At 44.6% G+C, this 12845-nt stretch overlaps 1 protein-coding gene across 3 annotated transcripts in view; it reads right to left on the bottom strand.

Moving 5' to 3' along the window:
- fndc1 (fibronectin type III domain containing 1) overlaps positions 1-12845 on the bottom strand; it is a 289356-nt gene that overhangs the window by 66111 nt on the left and 210400 nt on the right. For all 3 annotated transcript variants that reach the window (XM_048601414.1, XM_048601415.1, XM_048601416.1), the window contains one exon: positions 2673-2801. In XM_048601414.1, the coding sequence (XP_048457371.1) occupies positions 2673-2801 (129 nt within the window). The remainder of the gene's footprint in view (positions 1-2672; positions 2802-12845) is intronic.

Below are 12845 nucleotides of genomic sequence, written 5' to 3'. Positions count from 1 at the left end.
CTGGATGAGAAAAACATACTTCTGAGAGTATTTTTAAGGAATGTAGTGAGTATCAGGAATAAAGGGCAACTTTATATAAAATTCACATACTCTTTTTATAGCTGGGGCAACAGTTATAGTTTGTTGCTGTTAACAATCCATTCAAGGACTGCAGCTAATGGAACGTGAATGACTGTGATGCCACCAGAAATTCAGTTTGTGGGTGATGGTCTCGCATGGATTACCACAGTCACAACTTGAGTTGTTCCTCACATTCCACTTGTTAAGCAAGTAGCAATATTGTCCTTGGACCATCCTCAAATGGTTAAGGGTTGTTGAGACTTTCAATGGAAAGTTGAAATCGGGGATATACTTATATCCTGGAACTCCTCACCCAGCAGCATTGTTGGGCCATCTGTATAATAAGTTCAGGATGGAGGTTCACTATCCACTTTCTTACAAGAAACTAAGGATGACCAATAAATGGTGGCCTTGCGAACGACCACCGCATCTCAACAATGAATCTTTAAAATCTCTACATTTTTAACATTGTAGTACTATAGCATGGATATTGATCTATGCAATGCAGTAGGGTCCATTGGGATCTGTTTAATCTATTTAATTTTTTAAAGCTGAGTGGCAGATAAAAGCTTCTTTTTCAGAGGTGTAGAGTGAAGTTCAATAGATTACAGTGTCATGAACTCCATCATCACAACAATTGGATGAGGAACTAAAACAGGCATAAAGATTATTAAGTACAGCTAACCCACAACAGCACGTATTGCTGAATGGCTGCACACTTCAGCAGAGATTCAAAGTTCATAGCTGGCACCAAAACAAAAAGCCTGCATAACTTAAAATTAGTCTGAACCTTTCAGAAGGGCAGGCTGTTCTTGGAGCAGGCATTAGAAGTAGCTCGGGAAGAGTGTCTGACTTGGAAGAAGTCTAAACATGGCATAAGAGAACAGAAAGCATGGCCTGAGAAACAGCATTAGAGACCCTGGTGATGTAGATAACAGAACAGGCCTTTCATCCATCAGCAACCACTTTGAAACTATGGAGGGAGCAAAAGGACTGCTAGAGACTGCCAGCATTCCAACTCTGAGGACCTGTATGCAGTGCCTCAAGTTCAATTACCCTCCTCAAGTGATGTGAAAGCATCAAATTAAGCCACAAAATCTGTTCAATTCAGCAGCCCATCTTGATTTAGACAGCAACAATTTCTATCAGATTCATAGCTTAATAAACTCATTCTATTTGTTAAATTCAAGAAAGACTAGTTAGATTGCTCCTTTTTAAGCACAAGTTATTTTGAATCTGGGAGAAAAGTAGGTCCAATGAAAGAGATCCTTCTTACATTAATCTTTTGAAACCGACCAAGGGAGTGGGTGAATAGAAAAGGGGAGCCAGTTCATTCGTTCTCACTCAGGAACTTAACAGTTTGGGGATTTCCCATTTGAGATTGCACCAAACTGACCATAATACTTAACCATGGTAGAAAAACACCAAAGGTTGACAGTAATTCAGTGACAACAAGGTGCAGGGCTGGATGAACACAGCAGGTCAAGCAGCGTCATAGGAGCAGAGAGGCTGACGTTTCGGGCCTTGACCCTTCATCAGAAAAGGGGGAGGGGAAGGGGGTTCTGAAATAAATAGGGAGAGAGTGGGAGGCGGATAGAAGATGGATAGAGGAGAGGATAGGTGGAGAGGAAACAAACAGGTCGAAGAGGCGGGGATGGGGCCAGTAAAGGTGAGTGTAGGTGGGGAGTTAGGGAGGGGATAGGTCAGTCCAGGGAGGACGGACAGGTCAAGGGGGCGGGATGAGGTTAGTCGGTAGGAGATGGGGGTGCGGCTTGAGGTGGGAGGAGGGGATAGGTGGGAGGAAGAACAGGTTAGGGAGGCAGGGACAAGCTGGACTGGTTTTGGGATGCGGTAGGGGGAGGGGAGATTTTGAAACTTGTGAAATCCATTTCAACTCCCTCTCCCATTCCTCAGATGACATGTCCATCCTGGGCCTCCTGCAGTGCCACAACGATGCTACCCGAAGGTTGCAGGAACAGCAACTCATATTCCGCTTGGGAACCCCGCAGCCCAATGGTATCAATGTGGATTTCACAAGTTTCAAAATCTCCCCTCCCGCTACCGCATCCCAAAACCAGTCCAGCTCATCCCTGCCTCCCTAACCTGTTCTTCCTCCCACCTATCCCCTCCTCCCACCTCAAGCCGCACCTCCATCTCCTACCGACTAACCTCATCCCGCCCCCTTGACCTGTCCGTCCTCCCTGGACTGACCTATCCCCTCCCTAACTCCCCACCTACACTCACCTTTACTGGCCCCATCCCCGCCTCTTTGATCTGTTTGTTTCCTCTCCACCTATCCTCTCCTCTATCCATCTTCTATCCGCCTCCCACTCTCTCCCTATTTATTTCAGAACCCCCTTCCCCTCCCCCTTTTCTGATGAAGGGTCAAGGCCCGAAACGTCAGCCTCTCTGCTCCTATGACGCTGCTTGACCTGCTGTGTTCATCCAGCCCTGCACCTTGTCGTCTCGGATTCACCAGCATCTGCAGTTCCTACTATCCCCGTAATTCAGTGAATGTGGTCGAACCTTGGTACTGAGATGAGAATGCATGATATTGAGTAACTGAGGGAGCTTTGAGTCTATTAGCAAAACATTTAAAAATGACTACACACCTACAAATCGTTTCTTTCCCGTTATGTCAAACTCTGATTGTGGAATCGTGTGGAATGGCCGTACAATGGGCTTTGTCTTTGTCGGAGGATCAGCTGTTGTCGGCAAAGTATTTGTAAGCAGCTGAAAACCTAGGAAAATACAGGAAAATGTAGTTAAAGTACCACAAGAAACAGAATTAATATAAGCTGTCAGCACTGGTTTCAATTCTGCCATCGACAGGACACAGCATGCAGGTATCACAAAAATCAAGAAAGTATCAAGTCATAGGACACAGTCATTCAAGCCCATTGCATCTGCACTGGCTCTCCAAAAAAGCATCATGACTTAATGTCAGAGATAGTAGGAACTGCAGATGCTGGAGAATCTGAGATAACAAGGTGTAGAGCAGGATGAACACAGCAGGCCAAGCAACATCAGAGGAGCACGAAAGCTGACGTTTCGGGCCTAGACCCTTCATCAGAAAAGGGGGAGGGGAAGGGGGTTCTGAAATAAATAGGAAGAGAGGGGGAGGCGGATAGAAGATGGATAGAGGAGAAGATAGGTGGAGAGGAGACAGACAGGTCAAAGAGGCAGGGATGGAGCCAGTAAAGGTGAGTGTTGGTGGGGAAATAGGGAGGAGATAGGTCAGTCCAGGGAGGACAGACAGGTCAAGGGGGTGGGATGAGGTTAGTAGGTAGGAGATGGGGGTGGGTCTTGAGGTGGGAGGAGGGGATAGGTGGGATGAAGGACAGGTTAGGGAGGCAGGGACGAGCTGGGCTGGTTTTGGGATGCTGTAGAGGGAGGCGAGCTTTTGAAGCTTGTGAAGTCCACACTGATACCATTGGGCTGCGGGGTTCCCAAGTGGAATAAGAGTTGCTGTTCCTGCAACCTTCGGGTAGCATCGTTGTGGCACTGCAGGAGGCCCAGGATGGACATGTCATCTGAGGAATGGGAGAGGGAGTTGAAATGGTTCACGACTGGGAGGTGCAGTTGTTTAGTGCGAACCAAGCGGAGGTGTTCTGCAAAGCGGTCCCCAAGTGTCACGGAGTCACGGAGAGAGTGGTCCCTCCGGAAAGCAGATAAGGGTGGGGAGGGAAAAATGTCTTTGGTGGTGTCGTCGGATTGCAGATGGCGGAAGTGTCGGAGGATGATGTGTTGGATCCGGAGGTTGGTGGGGTGGTACGTGAGGACGAGGGGTATTCGGTTTTGGTTGTTATTGCGGGGAAGGGGTGTGAGGGATGAGTTGCGGGAAATGCGGGAGACGCGGTTGAGGGCGTTCTCGACCACTGAGGGGGGGAGGTTGCGGTCCTTGGAAAATGAGGACATCTGAGATGTACGGGAGTGGAATGCCTCATCCTGGGAGCAGATGCGGCGGAGGCGAAGGAATTGGGAATAGGGGATGGCATTTTTGAAGGAAGGTGGGTGGGAGGAGGTGTATTCTAGGTAGCTGTGGGAGTCGGTGGGCTTGAAATGGATATCGGTTTCTAGGTGGTTGCCAGAGATGGAGACAGAGGGGTCCAGGAAGGAGAGAGAGGTATTAGAGATGGTCCAGGTGAACTTAAGGTTGGGGTGGAAGGTGGTGAAGCGGATGAACTGTTCGAGCTCCTCGTGGGAGTCATCAAGGTAACGGAGGAAGAGGTGGGGTTTAGGGCCAGTGTAGGTACGGAAGAGGGATTGTTCCATCTAACCTACAAAGAGGCAGGCATAGCTTGGGCCCATGCGGGTACCCATGGCCACCCCCTTTGTCTGTAGGAAGTGGGAGGAATTGAAAGAGAAGTTGTTGAGGGTGAGGACGAGTTCGGCTAAGCGGATGAGGGTGTTAGTGGAGGGGGACTGGTCGGGCCTGCGGGACAGGAAGAAGTGAAGGGCCTTTAGGCCATCTGTACGGGGAATGCAGGTGTATAGGGACTGGATGTCCATGGTAAAGATGAGGTGTTGGGGACCGGGGAATTGGAAGTTCTGGAGGAGGAGGAGGGCGTAGGTGGTGTCACGGACGTAGGTAGAGAGTTCCTGGACCAAGGGGGAGAAAATGGAGTCGAGATAGGTGGCGATAAGTTCGGTGGGGCAGGAGCAGGCTTAATGTCACCCTCATTACACATTGTTTCTATTTAAATAATCATTTAATACCCTCCTGAATACCTTGATTGAACCTGCCTCCATCATACCTCCAGGCAGTATATTTAGACTCAAAACATTTGTGAATAAAAGCTTTTTCTCACATTATATCTGCTTCTTTTGCAAATCACTTTAAATCTGTGCCCTCTCATTCGTTATCCTTTACAAGCAGGTAATTTCTTCTCTATCTTGTCCACTCATGATTTTGAAAACTTCTATTGGATCTTTTAGACTTTTCTTGAAGGAGAATTTTCCAATTTGTCCTCATATCTGAAACTTCTCATCCTTGGAACTATTCTTGTAATCTCTTCTGCAATCTCTTCAATGCACTCCAATCTTTTGTATAGTGTGGATACAATACTCCAGCTGATGTCAAACAAGTTCAGCATAACCTCCTTGCTTTTGAACACTATTAATAAAACTCAGGTTATCATATGAACACAGAACATAGAATGTTATGCTGAACATGGCACCAAGTTAAACTAATCCCTTCTGCCTGCTTTGGTCCATATCCCTCCATTCCTTGCATTTCATGTGCTCATCTAAAAGTCCCTTAAATGCCTCTAATGTATTTGCATTTCATCCAGTTCCAGTGACTTGTCAACTTAAAATATCCACAGTCTATCCAACCGACCTTCCTTACACATTTTTAGCCCTTCTAGTGATACAATTTCCTCCTGTATTCCTATGGCCTGAGTGGCATCTAGCTCCTTGCTAAGGTCAGATGCAAAGTGCTCGTTTAACACTTTAGTCATGCCCTCCTGCCACGTGAAAATTTTCTATTGGGTCTGTGAACACCATACTCTTCTTTAAATCAGCATTTTACCACTTATATGCCTATAAAAACCTTTGAGATTCCCCGATGTGGCTGTTAGTTTCTTCTCAGAATTTCTATTTTCTTTCCCTATTTCTCTTTTGTCCTCCTCTGAGCTTCCCATATTCCTCTAACTTACCAATTAGATTTTCTACCTGACAGCTGTGATAGCACACATTTTCTTTATTGTCTTAATTTCCATCTTCGTTGTCATCAGGGAGCTCTGGATTAGTTTGTCCTACCTTTCCCTTTTGAGGAAATAATCTTGACCATATACTTGAACATCTCTTCTGAGGGTAGCCAATTGCTTAGTCACAGTTTTTCTCATCATCTTTTCATTCCAGTCTGTCAATCTCAGCTCTGTTCTTGCCCCACTGAAGTCTACTTTCCACCAATTGAATTTTCTTACTCAGGATTGACCACTGTCATTCTCGCCATCATCCTGAACCTTACAATACAATGATTTGTGTCTCCTAAATGTTCCCACTGAATCTTGATCCACTTGGCCCACCCCATTTCCAAGAACAAGGTCCAAAAATACATTGTTTCCTTTTGGACATAAAACATACTGCTGCAAAAAATTCTTCAGAACACAATCTAGAAGTGGTTGTCCTTCGTTGCCCTTACACTCGAGTATCCTAGTTTATATCTAGATAATTGAGGTCTCCCATTTTATTTATTCTATAATGCTGGCATCTCTTTGTAATTTCCGTGCAGATTTTATAATCGAATTATTCAGTACAGAAGATCCCTTTAGCCTATTGAGTCTGCAGTGCCAAAATACACTAAATATACACTAGTCCCGCTCTAGAGGTAGGTCCATGGCCTTCAATGTTATGACATTTCAATTGCTTGTCCAACTAAATTTTACAGGTTGTCATGTTACCCAGCTCAACTACCCTCCCAGGCAGTGTACTCCAAACCTCTACACCCTTCTAGGTGAAAAACGTTTCGACACATGCCCCTGAACATCCTGCCTTTCACCTTAAAAGTGTACCATTTTATTATTGTCCCTTTGACAAGTGGGGACAGCAACTTTCTATCCACCTCCTAGCTTTCTGTCTGTGCACCTCATAATCTAATACACCTCTATCAGGTCCTCTCTTAAACTTCTCTGTTCCAAAGAAAACAACTGAGCTTATTTAGACTCTCTTCATAGCCAAGATGCTCCATCTACACATCATACTCTGAATCTCCTCTGCACCTATCCAGTGCAATCACATCCTTCCTATAGTGTGGAGAACAGGACTGCATACACTTTTCCAGATGTGGCCTCACTAAAGTCTTTTACAGCTCCAGTATAATCTCCTTGATTTATAATCCATGCCTCAACTGATGAAGGCAAATGTTCTGTATGCCTTCTTAACAACTCTATTAGCCTGCTCTGCAGCCAACATGGATTGGTGGACAAGAAACAAAAAGTCCCTCCTATTCTTCTGAGCTTCCTAGTGTCCTGCCACTTGTTGAGTATATGCTTGTCCTATTCCTTCTACTGAATTGCATCACCTCACATTTACCTTAAATTACATCTGCCACAGACCTACCCATTTTACCAATCTGTACATGTCCTTCTGTAATGAAGAGCTTTTTCCTCATTATCAACCACCCAATCAATGTTCATGTCATCCACAAACTTACTATCACCCCCTCTACCTTCTCATTGACACTGTTTATTTATATCACAAGCAACAAAGGACCCAAAACTGACCCACTGAACACTTGCCTCCAGTCACACAAACAGCCTTCTACCACCACCCTCTGTTTCTTGTCACTGAGCCAATTTTGGATCCAACTTGCCACGTTACTCTGGACCCCACATGCCTTTACCTTCTTTGTCAGTCTTCCACTTGTTGAAGACATTACTGAAGTGCATATAAACGACATCAACTGTGCTTCCCTCATCCGCACACTTGGTCAAATCCTCAAAAAATTAAAGCAGATTTGTTTGGCATGACCTCTCTCTGACAAAACCATGCTGACTACCATTGATCAAACCTTGCCTCTTTAAATAGAGATTAATTTTCTCCAAAAGATTCCCTACTATTGATGAGAGATTCACTGCCATGTAGTTCCCTGGTCTCTCTCTATCTCTATCTCCCTTCTTGTAAAGTGGAACCACGTTAGCTGTCCTCCAGTCCTCTGGCACCTCTGCTGTGGCCACAGAACTATTAAAAATTTGAGTCAGTGGCCCTATGATTTCCTTCCTCATCTCCAACAGTAGCCAGGTATATATCTCATATGGACCTTGGGATTTGTCCACTTTTAAATCTGCCAAAATTTCCAATACCTCCTCACTCTCTATGTCAAACTGTTCACAAACCTCACAAGTACATCACCTTTTCAAATTCTGTACCTACATCCCCCTTCACCTGTGAAGTTTAACACTCTACCAATGTCTTCTGGCTCCATACAGAGACTTCTCTCTTTGTCTCTAATTGGGCCCTACTCTTTCCACTTGATATACTTCTAGAATACCTTATGTATCTCGTTAATCTTGCCTGCCAGTGTTTTTCCATATGCCCTCTTTATTCTCCTAACTGCTTTAGGATCTCCCTGCATTTTCTATAATCATCTAGGGCTTCCATTGATTTGCTGCCTTAGCATCTGTTACATGTCTCTCTTTTCCTTTTTATCCAGTCCTGAATATTGTGGACATCCAGGTTCTCTGGGCTTGTTGTTCTTACGTTTCACCCGAAAGGGAACATGTTGGGCCTGTACTCTCCCCAATACTGCTTTGATCGCCTCTCATTGTTCTAAAGATATAACCTCCAGCAACTGTTCACAGATCCTGCCCTATTTTAACAAAATCTGCCTTTCCCTAGTCCAAAACACTTCTTGGTTGGCCATCTTTCTCCTTTTCCATTGCATGTAGTAGTAGAAAGATGGCTTCCCATCGCTGCCACTTTGAATACCTGTCTGATATCATTTCTCAGAATTTGGTCTGACACTACACCATCATCGTTTTGTAGGACCATAAGTCCAACTTTACTTGATGATATAAAAAGCTCTCCTGAATAGGTTTCAAGAAATCTGTCTCCTACATCATTCCTTCTAGTTGGTGGTCTATAGACTACACTTAGAAATGTCATTGTATTCTTTTTGTTTCTCAGCTCCAGCCAAATTTATTCTATCCATGAACCCTTCTACATATCCACTCCAGCACTGCAATGCACTACTTAATCTACATGGCTACTGGTCCTCTTTGCTTCCTTTTCTATCTTCTCTGAACACCACATAACCAGGAATATTTGACACTTAGTCTTATAACAGAGAAAATGAGTGAGATTCTTAACGAGTACTTGCGTCGGTATTCACTGAGGAGAGGGACATGACGGATGTTGAGGTTAGGGATAGATGTTTGATTACTCTAGGTCAAGTCGGCATAAGGTGGGGGGGGAAGTGTTGGGTATTCTAAAAGGCATTAGGGTGGACAAGTCCCCAAGTACGGATGGGATCTATCCCAGGTTACTGAGGGAAGCGAGAGAGGAAATAGCTGGGGTCTTAACAGATATCTTTGCAGCATCCTTGAGCATGGGTGAGGTCCTGGAGGACTGGAGAATTGCTAATGTTGTCCCCTTGATTAAGAAGGGTAGTAAGGATAATCCAGTAAATTATAGACCGGTGAGCCTGACATCAGTGGTGGGGAAGCTGCTGGAGAAGATACTGAGGGATAGGATCTATTTACATTTGGAAGAAAATGGGCTTATTAGTGATAGGCAGCATGGTTGTGTGCAGGGAAGGTCGTGTCTTACCAACTTGATAGAATTCTTTGAGGAAGTGACAAAGTTGATAGATGAGGGAAGGGCTGTAGATGTCATATACATGGACTTCAGTAAGGTGTTTGATAAGGTTCCCTATGGTAGGCTGATGGAGAAAGTGAAGTCGCATGGGGTCCAGGGTGTACTAGCTAGATGGATAGAGAACTGGCTGGGCAACAGGAGACAGAGGGTTGTAGTGGAAGGGAGTTTCTCAAAATGGAGAACTGGGACCAGTGATGTTCCACAGGGATCCGTGTTGGGACCACAGTTGTTTGTGATATACATAAATGATCTGGAGCAAGGTATAGATGGTCTGCTTATCAAGTTTGCAGATGACACTAAGATTGGTGGAGTAGCAGATAGTGAAGGGGACTGTCGGAGAATGCAGCAGAATATAGATAGATTGGAGAGTTGGGCGGAGAAATGGCAGATGGAGTTCAATCCAGGCAAATGCGAGGTGATGCATTTTGGAAGATCCAATTCAAGAGCGAACTATACGGTAAATGGAAAAGCCCTGGGGAAAATTGATACACAGAGAGATCTGAGTGTTCAGGTCCATTGTTACCTGAAGGTGGCAACGCAGGTCAACAGAGTGGTCAACAAGGCATATGGCATGCTTTCATTCATTGGACAGGCTATTGAGTACAAGAGTTGGCAGGTCATGTTACAGTTGTATAGGACTTTGGTTCGACCACATTTGGAATACTGCATATAGTTCTGGTCGCCACATTACCAAAAGGATGTGGATGCTTTGGAGAGGGTGCAGAGGAGGTTCACCAGGATGTTGCCTGGTATGGAGGGTGCTAGCTATGAAGAGAGGTTGAGTAGATTAGGATTATTTACATTAGAAAGACGGAGGTTGAGGGGGGACCTGATTGAGGCCTACAAAATCATGAGAGGTATAGACAGGATGGATAGCAAGAAACTTTTTCCCAGAATGGGGGGATTCAATTACTCGGGGTCACGATTTCAAGGTGAGAGGGGAAAAGTTTACGTGAGATATGCGTGGAAAGTTCTTTACGCAGAGGGTGGTGGGTGCCTGGAACGCGTTGCCAGCAGAGGTGGTAGAGGCGGGCACGATAGCGTCATTTAAGATGTATCTAGACAGATACATGAATGGGCAGGGAGCAGAGGGATACAGATCCTTGGAAAATAGACGACAGGTTTAGATAGAGGATCTGGATCGGCACAGGCTTGGAGGGCCAAAGGGCGTGTTTCTGTGCTGTAATTTTCTTTGTTCTTTTCTTTCATCGTATTTCTACGATAGAGTGAGAGAGATGTATAGCACGGAGAAAGACCCTTTGGTCCAACTTGTCCATGTCAACCAGATTTCCTAAATTAATTTAGTCCCATTTGCCAGGATTTGACTCCTATCCCTCCAAATCCTTCCTACTCAAATACCCATCCAGACGGTTTTTAAATGTTGTAATTGTACCAGCCTACACCACTTTCTCTGGCAGCTCATTCCATACATGCACCATCCTTTACATGAAAAGGTTGCTCCTTAGGTCCGTTTTAAATCTTTTCCCTCTCATCTTAAACCTATGCCCTCTAGTTTTGGACTCCCTTGCCCTGGGAAAAAGATCATGGCTATTCACCCTATCCATGCTCATTATTTTATAAAAAATCAGAGTTAACTTTTCAGGTCTGGTCACCCTTCCTCAGAACACGGTCTGAGGATGGGTCACAGAACCCGAAATGTTAACTCTGATTTCTTTTCTTCGCAGATGCTGCTAGACCTGCTGAGCTTTACCAGCAACTTCTGCTTTTGTACCAAATACCTTCCTCACGACTGTCTACCTGCAACTTCACTTTCAAGAACTATGAAACTGCATCCCAAGGTCTGTTTATTTGGCAGCACTCCTCAGGACCTTACCATTTAAGTGTATAAATCCTGCCCCGATTTGTTTTACCAAAATGCAGCACCTCACATTTACCTAAATTAAATTCCATTTGCCACTCCTCAGCCGATTTGCCCATCTGATCAAAGTCCCCTAGGTAACCTCCTTTGCTGTCCACTATGCCACAAATTGTGGTGTCATCTGGAAACTTTCTAACCATACCTCCTATACTCACATTCAAATCATTTATATAAATGACAAAAAGCAATGGACCCAGCACTGATCCTTGTGACACATCACTAGTCACAGGCCTCCAGTTCAAAAAGCAACCCATCACCACCACACTCTGTCTGCTACCTTCAAGACAATTTTAGCAATCTGCATCAATACTGCCATACAGCATGGAAAGAGGCCCTACAATCTACAACCTCTGTGCTGAACAACAAACACCAAATGTACACTTATTCCATTTACATGCACTTGGTCCATAGCCTACAACTCCCTGGCATTTTAAGTACTCAACCAGATGCTTTTTCATGTTCTATACATCTAATACTCTCTAGGTGGAAAAAAAATTCTCAGATCTCCAACTATTTGCTACTTAAATTTATGCCCTCTAGTCTTCAACACATGGGTCATGGGAAAGAGAGTCTCATGATCGACTCCATCTACGTCTCTCATAATTTGAGGTATACCTCAATCAGATACCCCGCTCAACTTCCTTTGATCCAAGGAAAACAAACCTTGCCTATCCTATCCAGCCTAACTCTGCCACCATTTCGTGATGCAATAGGAGGAATGGTTAGTAAGTTTGCAGATGAATCCAAAATTGGTGGTGTAGTCGACAGTGAACAAGGTTACCTTAGACTACAATGGGACCTTGATCAGATGGGCCAATTGGCCGAGGGGTGGCAGATGGAGTTTAATTTAGATAAATGTGACGTGTTGCATTTTGGTAAGACAAATCAGGGCAGGACTTACAACTTAAAAGTAGGGCCCTGGGGAGAGTTGCCAAGCAAGAAGACTTGGGGTGCAGATGCATAGTTCCTTGAAAATGGAGTCACAGGTAGACAGGATAGTGAAGGTGGCATTTGGTACATTTGCCTTTATTGGTTAGTGCATTGAGTATAGGAGTTGGGAGGTCATGGGTTGGGCCATTTTTGGAATACTGCATTCGATTCTGATCTCCCTGTTATAGGAAAGATGTTGTGAAAACATTTAAAAGGCATCTGGATGGTTACATGAATAGGAAGAGTTTAGAGGGATATGGGTCAAATGTTGGCAGATGTGACTAGATTAATTTGGAATAACTGGTTGGCATGGGCAAGTTGGACCGAAGGGTCTGGTTCCATGCTGTACAACTCTATGACTCTACACATTTTTTTTGTATTCACTCATGGAACACAGGCATTGCTGGTTTGCCAGCATTTATTGCCTACTCTAATTGCACCTGAGAAGGTGGCAGTGAGCAGCCTTCTTGACCCGCTGCAGTCCACATACTATAGGGAGAGAATTCCAGGATTTTGACCTGGTAACAGTGAAAACAGCAACATATTGCTAAGTCACGATGGTGAGTGGCTTGAAAGGGAATTTGTAGGTGGTGGTGTTTCCATGCATGTGCTGGTGGTAGGTTTGAAAGGTACAGTCTAAGGATCTTTGGTTAAT

This window comes from Rhincodon typus, chromosome 9 (assembly GCF_021869965.1).
Source record: "Rhincodon typus isolate 14 chromosome 9, sRhiTyp1.1, whole genome shotgun sequence".
Lineage (NCBI taxonomy): Eukaryota > Metazoa > Chordata > Chondrichthyes > Orectolobiformes > Rhincodontidae > Rhincodon > Rhincodon typus.
This window is presented reverse-complemented; position numbering and strand designations above follow the sequence as displayed.